The 13,028-nt window shown below is 39.3% G+C and overlaps 1 protein-coding gene across 4 annotated transcripts in view; it reads left to right on the top strand.

Moving 5' to 3' along the window:
• The window catches only part of stard8 (StAR related lipid transfer domain containing 8), an 82,873-nt gene extending 70,737 nt beyond the window's left edge, over positions 1–12,136 (top strand). For 3 of the 4 annotated variants that reach the window (XM_067438584.1, XM_067438582.1, XM_067438585.1), the window contains 10 exons: positions 187–1,493; positions 2,327–2,500; positions 3,569–3,728; positions 3,813–4,011; positions 4,113–4,323; positions 4,566–4,677; positions 4,883–5,104; positions 9,318–9,535; positions 10,334–10,510; positions 10,660–12,136. In XM_067438584.1, the coding sequence (XP_067294685.1) occupies positions 187–1,493; positions 2,327–2,500; positions 3,569–3,728; positions 3,813–4,011; positions 4,113–4,323; positions 4,566–4,677; positions 4,883–5,104; positions 9,318–9,535; positions 10,334–10,510; positions 10,660–10,777 (2,898 nt within the window). In that variant the 3' untranslated portion in view covers positions 10,778–12,136. The remainder of the gene's footprint in view (positions 1–186; positions 1,494–2,326; positions 2,501–3,568; positions 3,729–3,812; positions 4,012–4,112; positions 4,324–4,565; positions 4,678–4,882; positions 5,105–9,317; positions 9,536–10,333; positions 10,511–10,659) is intronic. The other variant, XM_067438583.1, reaches the window with a different exon arrangement.
• Positions 12,137–13,028: the final 892 nt, after the last annotated feature.

Raw genomic sequence — 13,028 nt, 5'->3', positions numbered from 1 at the left:
TTTCCTCTGGATGGTATCTTTTGAACTTAACTTTTACAATCCTTTTAAAATGTATCTATGTCCTTGTGTTTATGTTGTTTTTAGTGAATTCTGGTACTTTTGGTTAGCTACTTTTCTTTTTATTACTTAAAAAAACGGAAAAAAAGCTTTTCGTTATATAAGTGTGCATGTCTGTGTTACCGTCAGCAGAGTGAGGACTCGGAGGAGGATGACGCATGTGCCCTTAGCTCCCGCTGGGCTTTTCAGCGTGAGAGTAAAACTTGGTCCCGTCTCCGCACTCTCTCACCCACCCCTGCCCTCCCTGGCAACCGGGCCTCGACTTTAAGACCCTCGGGTAGTAGTGATAGTGTGCTGAGTGACATCAGTCTCCTAGAAGTCACCTCACTGACCTCCGACCTCAGCGCTAGCAGCTTGAGCTTAGACAGTGCCCGGGAAACAACTTCTCCAGAAGTTGCCGCTTTCAGTGACGTCAAGGTGGGTGAAGGTGCATCGTCAGTTTGTGTCTCACCCAGCCAAGATGAGAACGATGACACCGGATCCTCATCTTCTCTGCCTTCCATAAGAGAGAAGCCAAAGCGTCCTTCTAGATCATTTTTACGAAGGAAAGAATCAATAAAGAAATGGGATTGTGAGAGGGAGAACATCCCAAAGAATATTTCAACAGTAACTCAGCATCAGCCACCTTCGGGTCTGCACTGCACATCCAATGCAAGTTTGCCTGGACAAACCACGAATAAGTTCAGGATCACCAAAGATGAGGCATGGAGGTCACATACAATATGCCGCAGTAATGTTAGCCAGAAAGCCACTTTGCACAAGCCTCACAGAGCATGCCTTTACCTGGAGGACTACCAGTTAACTTGGGAGAAGCCAAAGCTAACCAACCATAACATCAGTCAGAGGAAAGAGCATCGTGTGGTCCACCTCCCCTTTGACCACAAGCCTGGAACCTTCCCCAAGTCTCTGTCAATTGAAAGTCTCTGCCTGGTCTCTGTTTCTCAAAGTCCTGAGCATAGTGACTGGGCAGGAGAAGACCTTTCATTGGATGAAAGCATTAGTCGCAGTGGATCGCAAGACTTTCTTTCAGGTTTTGGGAGGAGGAGAATTTCTATGGGCTCGACTGGAAGCATTTACGACAATGTTCCAGAGACACCAGGCAGTCCATGTGACATTTTCGACCCTGGAAAAGAGAAAGCCTTCCAGCATCTGGATGACATTCTACAGCGCGTACACGGGCTGCAGCATGACATCAACGAATGGTCACGCTCGCTTGGCATACACCCGCAAGACCAATCGAATGTGGAGACCGTGTCCACGGCGGACATGACATTACCCAGCAGTCTGAATTATGACGAGCAATCCATGTCAGATGTTGGGACGACCGTGAGCGATTACGATAGTGCAGGAAACTCAGTTAATGAGGGAGAGGGAGAAGGAGGAATGAGAGAGAGGAGGGACTCAGGGGTGGGAGCATCACTCACGAGACCCAGCAGGTGAGTACATCTGATGTTTATAGATCCACACTTGTGAGTGCAGTTGTTTTTAGTGCTGTGAAAGAATGTAATGGAGAGAGATACCGGCCACTCATTTTGTCTTTTGTTAAAGGGTTACTTCAGCGATTAGCATATGGCTTTGTATCAGTAGAAACCCTGGAGTATATTCGAATGATCATGCATTCCCCCTCATTTCCCCCTGAGACGAGAGATTTATGCATTTTCATCTTCCCAGCGCTGAAGTACTCCTTTAAACTGGAGTCTGATGAAAGTGACAGCTGTGTATCTTGAAAGCCTACTTGAAGCTCTGTGTTGATAGTTTTTTTTTCCATGTTAAAAATATAATTCCACTTCATGCAAACACATTACTGATAAAGATTAAAGGACATAAAGTGGAACTCTGGGGTACACCCTTTCAGACACATTTTCAGGATTTGTATGTCTTAAATGATTTCCTTAAATGAAAATACAGCTGTGGAAAAAAATTACGAAACCACTTACCATTAAGAAATCAATGTTAAGTGGTCTCTTAATTTTTTCCAGAACTGCAAATTTAATACATATCATGTATTTTACTGTCCAATATTGGCAAATGTTTTTTAATTTTTTAATTTTTTAATGAATGGACTAAATGAAATGCTTAAGACCCCAAAATGTACTTTCTGAAAACAAGACTTCTTTTGCAATTAAATTTGTTGTCACATAAATTTTTTGTTGTTGTAGTTCACGTGTCCCATACATCCAATTGACCAAAAGTGCTGCTTTTATTTCATCCTTTATCGTTCTTGTTTTTCTCACGCTTGTCTTTCTTCCACCCATTTCTCTATACCCAGAAAGCTGCGCTGGCACAGTTTCCAAAACTCGCATCGTCCGAGCGTGACTTCTGCGTCTTTAGAAATCAACAGACAGTCCGCTGCCCAGCTCAACCTGCTGCAGAAATTCAGCCTCTTGCGACTAACCGCCATCCTGGAGAAACACACAGACACCAGCAAACACGGCTGGAACTGGTGAGATGGCACATTCTCATTCATACATACATTGTCACAAATTTTCCTAAATAACACTCAAGGTTGTAGCTCAAGGCATGTTCCCAAACCCAAAAACACGTGTTGTTGGTGGAGACATTCACCAACTCATGAGGTCAGCTGTGGCATTAATGCTCTCTGATGTCTGATGCAGGAAATCTCATTTCTGCCAAAAGTGTTTTTTATTGGCACAATCGGCTGAGTAAAACGGCTCTAACAGATGCAGTTAATGACAGCATCTTTCTGTCTCTCTATCTGTTCCCCCGCTGGCTTTTTATTGCTTATGAAAATTACTTCCCATATCTACCTCAGCCAACAGGGTTAAAATTACAGTTCTATTTATGTAAACGCAGAGATATACACACAAACACACACACACACTTTCGTTCCTCAGTAATTTTTTATTTGCCACCGCAGGAACGAAGTGTAATTGGTTTATATTTTTTGCATTTGTCCATTTTAAACTCCAACTGCAAGAAAGGACTTTTGATGAGAAGCTTATAGGTCTATCAGACACTGTCATGGCTCACAGATCTAAAAGGTGATTCATTTCATTTTGCTCCAGTCACTGACGAGGCATTATCTTTCCCCTTTCGTCCATTCCCACACACCCCACAGTCAAAGGCCTGCATCAGTGTCAGTTATAGGCAGCAAACAGATCCAATTTTCACAAGGTCTATTCATACTTACTGCAATTCCATTTGCTCTTGCTCTCTCGCTTCAGCCAGCTCTGCCATGATTCTGAGTTTATCTTGCAATGATGTGACCTTGCAGGTTTTATTGGGGACATGCACATATTGGATTCTTGTACTAGTGTGCTTTTTAAACCTCATTTTCTCATGTATACATGAATATAACATATAACAATACAAAAGTGTATCAGTATCTTTGTAATATATTAGCAAGTAAATGAGCAATTCAATTAAATTTCCTAATATATTACTAATTAGTAAATAAATTATTAAATTAATGTATGTTGAGTATATCTCCCTGGTCGGTTGTCATTGTATCATTAAATAAATTATTTTTTTCCTCTTTGTCATTGGTCAGGGTGGTTCCAAAGTTTATGAAGCGTTCCAAAGTTCCAGATTACAAAGATAAACATGTGTTTGGGGTTCCGCCGATCGTAAACGTCCAGCGAACTGGTCAGCCCTTGCCTCAGAGCATCCAGCAGGCGATGAGATACCTACGCAGCCAGTGTCTGGAGAAGGTTTGTATGTAATCAAACACACACACTCATCCACACAAACATGCTTTTTTTTGTCAGCTTCCTATCTTAAATTCCTCTCTACAGGTGGGAATATTCCGGAAATCAGGGGTTAAATCCCGGATCCAGGCCCTCAGGCAGCTTAATGAGAATTCCCCCGATCATGTGACCTACCAGGGCCAATCGGCTTATGATGTGGCTGACCTGATTAAACAGTACTTTAGGGATCTGCCTGAACCCGTGCTCACCACCAAACTTACAGACACTTTTCTACATGCATACCAGTGTGAGTGACACACAGTCTCACTTTTTTGTGTGTGTTCCCAAGTTCACATCATTGCTTCTGTAAGCTTCACAACTCTCTCCCACGTGTGTGTGTGTGTGTAGTCGTTCCAGCAGAGCAGCGTTTACAGGCCGTGCAGGCAGCCGTGATCCTGCTGCCTGATGAGAACAGAGAGGTTCTACAGACGTTGCTCTATTTCCTCAGTGATATTGCATCTGCACAGGAAAACCAGATGACTGCAGAGAGTCTGGCTGTCTGTCTCGCACCCTCCATACTACACCTGAATGCCTCCAAGAAAGATGGAGCTTCACCAAGGTGTGTGTGTGTGTGTCATGTTTTGCCTTCACTGAGGTAACAGCAAAGGTACTCACAAGAAAAGCGATCTAATATTCTAAAAAGTTGATGAAAAGTAACAATCATAACAGAATGGAATGAAGATTATTGCTATTTTTCCCCAAAACAACATGTAGTAACATGTAGTAATTTCTCAAAGAACTGTTTCTTTTTTTTTGTTCAACTTTTTTGTTTATATTTTTTTATGTTCGGTTTGGTTAAAGGCTCATAAGCAGGAAAGGTGGAGACAAGCCTGTCCAAAAAGACTTGAGTGAGAACATGGCTGCCACACACTGCCTTAGTCACATGATCACGGAATGCAAGAAGCTGTTCCAGGTAGCCACTTTATATTTTCTAGTGTCTGTTGATAACTCACTGTGTTTGTCAGTGTCTGTCTTTATTTCAAGTCGCCATATTGTGATGACTTGCATATTTCTTGCATATTTTGTATAGATTAACAGTGACAGGAATTCATTTTGGGGACCAGGAGCTGCTCTTTTTTTTTTACTGATCAGCTCTCTGTCACTTTTTCTTTCTGCAGATCCCACATGAAATGATGCTCCAGTCTAGGAATTCTTATGTTGCAGCTGACGCCCAGCCATTGCCTCTGCACGGGCTCGGGGTGAATGCCCTGGGCGAGCCTGTGGATTATCGGGCATACCTGGAAGACAACATTCAGTGTCTTCTCAGGGAGGCATCTGAGCGGAGTAAAGGCTGGCATCATGCCCATGGACCTGACAACACTGAACTGGCTTATAAAAAGGTAGAGATACAGACATATACTTAGAACAAAGCTTTATTAATTTTTATGAATTCATTAACTAATTACATATAATTGCATTTTATATATACACTTTTGCATATATATATTATATACACACTTTTCAAAAAAAATAAAGGAACACTTTAAAAAAACGCATCAGATTTCAATGGGGAAAAATATCATGCTGGGTATCTATACTAATATGGACTAGGTAATGTGTTATGAACAAAAGGATGCCACATTGTTTGATGGAAATGAAAATGATCTACCTACAAGGACTGAATTCAAAGACACCCTGAAAATCAAAGTGAATTTTTTTTTGCAGCAGGCTAGTCCATTTTGCTGAAATTTCATTGCAACAACTCAAAATGGTACTCAGTAGGTTGTATGGCCCCCACATGCTTGTATGCATGCCTGACAATGTCGGGGAACGCTCTTAATGAGACAATGGATGGTTTCCTGGGATATTTCATCCCAGATCTGGACCAGGGCATTATTGAGCTCCTGGACAATCTGAGGTGCACCCTAGTACCGTCATATGGACAGGAACACAATGTCCCAGAGGTGTTCTTTTAGATTTAGGTCAGGTGAGTGTGAGTGTGGTGGCCATTTAATGTTATCAATTCCTTCATCCTGCATACTCTTACCACATGAAGCCGGGCATTGTTGTGCACCAGGAGGAACCCAGGACCCACTGTACCAGCATAGGGTCTGACAATGGGTCCAAGGATTTCATCCCGATACCTAATGGCCGTCAGGATGCCATTGTCTAGCTTGTAGAGGTCTGTGCGTGCCCCCATGGAAATGCCTCCCCAGACCATCACTGACCCATCACCAAACCAGTCATGCTAAAAGATGTTACATGCAGCATAAGTCCACAGCTTCTCCAGACCTTTTCTTGACTGTGACATGCTCAGGTTGAACCTGCTCTTATCTGTGAAAAGCACAGGGCACCAGTGGTAGACCTGTCAATTTTGGTGTTCAATGGCAAATGCCAATCAAGCTCCACGGTGATGGGCACTGAGCACAGGGCCCACTAGAGGACGTCGGGCCCTCAGGCAACCCTCATGAAGTCTGTTTCTGATTGTTTGGTTAGAGACATTCACACCAGTGGCCAGCTGGAGGTGATTTTGTAGGGCTCTGGCAGTACTCATCCTGTTCCTCCTTGCTCAAAGGTGCAGATACAGGTCCTGCTGATAAACTATATATATATATATATATATATATATATATATATATATATATATATATATATATATATATATATATATATATATATATATATATATATATTATATATATTTATATATATTTATATATATATATATATTTATATATATATATTTATATATATATATATATATATATATATATATATATATATATATATATATATATATATATATATATATATATATATATATATTATTATTATTAATTATTTTTTATTTTTATTTTTTTTAACAGCAGATTCGGTGACGTTAAAGCTGATCCGCGCATCTCTACTCTTGTTCTTATTTCAAGTTACCCTGTCCAATATTTTTTGCTTCTTACAAAAGCCACACAGCCTTCAAAAGACATTTAAAGGCTTGTGTCATGCCTGAGCAGAAGCTGAAACAAGAAAGTTAAGTTGCACAACATAAATACAAAGTTTAGGCATTATTGTTATTTATATTGCTAGTATTTTAGTTTATTGGTTGTAGGTTTAGTTTTAGATTGAACTATGTTTACCTTTTAAAGTTTAAATTTTTTAATATAATATTGCAATTGTATGCATTAAAATTTAGTTTCACAGTTATTAATGTATGAAATTTCAGCAATAAAACAAATTAGATTTTAAGATACCCATCTTCTTTTCTCTTATATATTTAGTATTGCTCTTTAATAAAGAGAAAAGTAATTATCCGATTAATCGATCGATCAAGTGCTAGATTAATAGATTACGAAAATAATTGATAGCTGCAGCCCTAGATTCATCCTTGTTAAAGCTACAATTTTTTGCAATATTTTCCTGTTTAACACTGTTAAGCTGCTTTGAAACAATCGTCATTGTAAAAGTGCTATATAAATCAAGTTGATTGATTGATTGATTGATTGATTGATTGATTGATTGAACAGCTCCAGCAACTCTATGAAAGAGGAATGGAAAAACATGAGGCAAGGATAGATACAAACCCATTTCCAAGTCGCTAAATATCTTTTGGAGTGTGGTCGAATCAATTTAGAAATGATTAAGAAATGGAAAGGAGCATGGCACAGCTGTGAATCTACCTACGGCAGGCTGTTCTCAACACAGCGACTGTGCACAAAGGTTAAAAGCTTCAGTGGCGGAGACTGGAGAGACTGTGCATCCAGGGTACTTCATCAGGCACTGCTTTAGAGTGGCACTGGAAGAGGAGAAAGTTGCTGCTGAGATGTCATATGACATCTCAGCTACCGTTTGCCAGAAGCAATGTGAGAAACAAGCTTAAAGAATGTTCTGAGATCTGATGGAAATGCATGGGTGTCCTAGAAACACCTACTTGCAAGATTCATTTTCTTCATATACTGGATGACTTGTATAAATAAATATTTTCCCCCATTTTTTATAATACCAAATTGACTTGAAAGGTGTTTAATTCCATTAACCAATATGCACAACAACTTCTCTTTTCCTCACAAAACACTTAAGGTCTTAATTGCTTTTAATGTGAATGATATTTGTGAGGGTCATTTTATTTTGATGGCCATATAAACTATAAAATGCAAGAGACAGTAATGGTTCCAAAATCACTTAATAGATTGTTGCCCTTATGGACATTCATTATCTACCTCAGATGTCTGAATCATTAATAAAACACATTTATCACATTCATAAGGGACTATTCCCCCTCTTAATGTTATCTACACATTAGTTACACCGTTTTAGAGCAGATTATGACAATAATTAGACTTTGCAGAAGAGCGAAAGCAAATTAAGATTTAATATGATTATATTACAAAATGGTTTTGAAACCTTTCTGAAACCCTGTTTAATTGCTGCTGTTTTTATTTTGTTGCGGATGCTGAAGCATTCTGATAATCCCAGTGTCTGGAAAGATTCCCACAGTCCTGCCCTCTGTATTATGACATTATGTCAGAATGACAAGAAAATATATTCATTTATGTAATTAACTGTATTATCAGATTTCGGTCATAATAGGAAACGTGCTGAACAAATACCTATGTTTCAGTTTCACTATTTATTTTGTAAAGTATGTGGCTTTTAAAGGGCATTTCAATGTGCTCAAAATGGATTGAAGATTTTTTTTTGTCCGTTTGTCAAACAGTTGGCCAGTTGCCATCAGTCGGGGAGGCTGAAGCATACATGCCCACAGTAGACAGATGTACCCTTCTACCTTCTTACAGATAACAAACCCTTCTTGTTTCCTGTCACTTACACCAAAGACTTTAGATATATGTGAAGATGGTGCACTGGTATTACTAAAGAATGAGAAACTGCAACATCCAATATGGTGGAACAAGTCACTAGTTTTAAGTAGTGTAATTTGAAAAGTCATTGCCTCACTGCAGAAATGTTAGAAGCTCCGATTGTTATAGAAACAGTCAATGTTCAGAGACACACGCTTAGGACCGTACATGTACACCTGTCTGGTCCTTGAAAAATGATCCTTTTTCTTTTATGTTTAGAAACAAAATTGTGTTGTCACATATCATTGATGATTTCAAATATGTACGCTTAGTGAACGACTTTGAAGTATGTGATGTTTTGCATGCAAAGAGATAGGAGCTGTACTTGCATGACTCAAATAGCGGCCTGAGAGGCGTTTCAAAGATGGCCGCTAAATGAAATGACTTGCCTGGAAGGAAATTTTCTAAAACTCAGGGGAATGAGATTTTAGTGCACGTGGCAGTTCACGCTGTCTCGCCTTAGATTAACCTTTAAATATCAGATGCCCAAGCACCATGAGAACTGTTGGCACAACTGAATTTAGACCATCTGCCATCAAATCACCCGCTGAAATGATCTTTCTTCGATTCATATGGGCTCATTGTGGCCATCTGCTGTGAGACGTGCACTGATATCCTCTTCTGCTGATTAGATCATCATTTTCCAGTATTTCCAATAGCCACGGAACTACTTCCAGATCTTTCAAATTCATTATTGTGTGTCATTCATTCGTCATTTGTATTTTTGGCACGATCTTCACAGTTTAATAATGGCTGTTTGCAGGTAGGAGACGGGCAGCCAATGCGTCTTTGGCGTGTTTCGGTGGAGATCGAAGCCCCTCCTGCTATGGTGCTGCAGCGTGTTCTGCGAGAGCGCCACCTGTGGGACGAAGACCTTCTACACAGTCGAGTCATTGAGACTTTGGAAAACAACACCGAGGTTTTCCATTACATCACAGACAGCATGGCTCCACATCCACGGAGAAATTTCATAGTGCTCAGGTACACAGCTCCAAACTACTATTTTAGTGTGATCAGTTGGATTCTTTAACAGAGAACCTCAAATATCTTACATGTACAGGTTTGCTAATAGAATTAGTGTAATTTAAAACACTAATGGGCTCAAATTAGAATCTTTCTAGAATAAGAAAGATCTTGATTTCTATGCAGACTTTTGGTGGAGCTATTAGGATCCTTAAAAGGTTAGTTCAGCCAAAAATGAAATTGATGTCATTAATTACTCACCCTAATGTCGTTTCACACCCGTAAGACCTCCGTTCATCTTCAGAACACAGTTCAAGATATTTTAAATTTATTCTGAGAGCGTATGGAAATGTATGCACACTATACTGTCCATGTCCAGAAAGGGAATAAAAACATCATCAAAGTAGTCCATATGTGTCATCAGTTAGTTAGTTATAATCTCTTGAAGCATCAAAAAATAAATTTTCGTCCAAAAATAGCAAAAACTACGACTTTATTCAGCATTGTCTTACCTTCCCTGTTTGTTTTCAAACCTCAAATAAAGATTCAAACAGTTATGAATCATCGTATTGATTCATGATTCAGATCGCGTGTCAAACTGCTGAAATCATGTGACATTGGCAATCCGAATCATGAATCAATACGATGATTCATAACCGTTTGAATCATTATTTGAGGACTGAAAACAAACAGGGAAGAGAAGACAATGCTGAATAAAGTTGTAGTTTTTGTTATAAAAATAATTGAAACATTTAACTGAACATAATGTTTTTTTATTCTGTGGGCTCCTTGTAATCGTAGTATTTTGTGTTGCAGACGTTGGTGTAGTGATCTTCCAAAGGGGCTGTGCGTTCTTGTTTCCTCCTCTGTGGATCATGATAACGTCCAGGTGGAGGCAGGGTTACGGGCTGTGCTTCTGACATCACGCATCTTTATTGAGCCATGTGGAATGGGCCGGTCCCGGCTCACACACTACTGTAGGGCTGATCTACGGTAAGACACGCATGTTTTACGCATGATCTCTCAGGAACGTGACTGCATGTGTTTTTTTGGTTCTCCACATTACACAAAAAAAACAACAACATGCTAATATGAATTAAAGTTCATCGTGAATTCTAATCTTTTGTGTTTCTGTCCCACAGGGGGCGCTCTCCTGATTGGTATAATAAAGTGTTCGGCCATCTGTGCGCGATGGAGCTTGCTAGAATACGCAGTTCTTTCCCAGTTCTAACAGCACGAGGACCTGAAACCAAACTCTGAACCCACTTGGGTTAAATCTAAGACTACTTTGTATGAGAAGGAATGAGAGAGCAGGTGCGAAACAAGGATAGCCGCGCAAGTCGGAAGGTGGAAAGTAAGAACTTTAGAGAATGTTTTAAACGGGCAATGAATGACGAAGAACAGTACTGTGTGGAATAGTAGTTGGACTATGCAAAAAAATAAACCCATTGTGGTTTTAAAAGCCATTGATTTAATGTGAAAATGCTCAAGCTCACAATCATACTGTTGATAGTACTCCGTCTAATGTTGTGTGTGTTTTGTTTGTGTAACTGTTGATATCCACTTGTGTTAAAGCAGTGTGTCTCGATAGACACCTGGTATGCCTTATATTTTGTCTAATAATCCAGTGTGGTCTGTCAGACCCCTCATTCATTCTCAGGGTAAATGTAAACACGTGTTGCTTTTTAACCTGTGACAATGATGGCAAAGATGACCAGGTGGCAAAGAGAAGCAGCCAATTAACAAACATTCATAACATCATATGACACAGGATCTGCTGTTATAAGCTCCCTGTGTACTCTGCATTCTGTCGGCTACATCATCAGTCCAGCGCGACGGACACCATAGAGCCTCCAAACATTTCTGCATGTTTATGATTGGTGCTGTTAAGCAAATGTGACACTTTCTCCACTGACACAGTGCATGATAATCTGATGTATGCAGGCCAAATTGAATCAGTCTGACAGTTTTCTACATCAGTTATTTTTGTGACCTCAATCCCTTTCTTCCTGCTCTGCCATCCTCTTAATTTATTTGCGCGAGCCATTTGCATGTGGCAAACTTCATTTGTGAAGTTTTAATAACTTAACGTCTGCATGGAATCCATGGGAATGATATTCAAGAAACTTTCTCAATACAGCTTTACTTTTCAATTTTTATCTCCCCTAAAGGTAATGTTTTTTTTATATATATATACAATTAGATGATTCTTTTTCTTATTCCTGTTCTTATCTGTTATTATTATAAGTCCTAACTTCCTATGAGCAACTAAAGAGAAACTTGCATACGTTTGTCTTAATTCATTAATTCTGTGCTGTTTCACCAGGGCATTATGTAATATCAGTATTTTATTTATTTAAAAGTGTAACTGCATGTATACGTGCTGTATTAAGCCTCAAAGTGAAATGGTTTAATGTGCTTTGACTTTTTCTAATGTACAGAATCTCCATTTATCCATAATGTTTCATTTGTTTCAGGTCTTGCCTTTTTGAATGATAATTCAGAATTAAACACAGGTGTCATTTTTGAATAATGTTGATTTAATTTTCATTTTCAATCATACTCTTGTGTATTATGGCAACTTAGCCTCTCGTGCAATGAGAATAAAGGAACGTAAAAAAACAACAACAGTGTTTGTATTTTGGCTTTTATACGGACAGAAGGCGTTAATCCTGAAAACAGAATTTAATTTAACTAACAGGTGTCTTGCAGTGAGCAAGGTAATCCATTTAAAATGTGCACTGGTGTCCTGCTAGAACAAGGTGTTGTAGGACACTTAAGGGCACAGGTTTGGTTGGCAAACATGTCAGTAAATGTATTATAGAGCTGGTGATGAAGGACTCCCATTTACACAGGCTACTTTTCTGCGGTATTTATTTCCAAATGAGTTTGATTGATAAAGAGTAATTACTGATTCTGCGGCGCAGTCTGTGGGCTGACAGTCTGCCCTGTCGCAGTAAAAATTCCTTGTACGCTGTCATTTCTCTGGAGACAGAAATTGCTCCTTATTTTTTGCCTCGTTAATTATTAAAGTGTCTAAAATTGGCCAATTATGCTGTACTGGCAGACTAAAAGGAAACCGTTGGTACCTTTTAATGTTGCATGAGAGTGAACTGTTTTTGTATAGGTCAGAAAATATGTTGGACAACGTGTTGGGTTATTTAAAGGGGGGGTGAAAAACTCAGTCAATCTCATGTCAATCTTGAGTACCTATAGAGTAGTATTGCATCCTTCATATCTCCGAAAAGTCTTTAGTTTTATTATCTTTTTAAAAGAAAGATAGGCTGTTCCGAGTCTTTCCGGAAAAAAACGAGCAGCTGGAGGTGTATCGTGTGGGCGGAGCTAAAGAATGACGAGTGCGGAGCTACAGCACGAGAGCTTCTGAAAGCTGACATCCTCAAGCATGGAGAAAACGTTACCCTAATAAACCATAGCTATCAATCAGATTCAACTAATACATATATGATCCAGAATCAGATCCGGAGGCTGAAATAAACTGAACAGGAGAAAC

This window comes from Pseudorasbora parva, chromosome 3 (assembly GCF_024679245.1).
Source record: "Pseudorasbora parva isolate DD20220531a chromosome 3, ASM2467924v1, whole genome shotgun sequence".
Taxonomy (NCBI): domain Eukaryota; kingdom Metazoa; phylum Chordata; class Actinopteri; order Cypriniformes; family Gobionidae; genus Pseudorasbora; species Pseudorasbora parva.
Note: the sequence above shows the minus strand (reverse complement) of the source record. Positions and strands in the feature narration are given on the sequence as shown.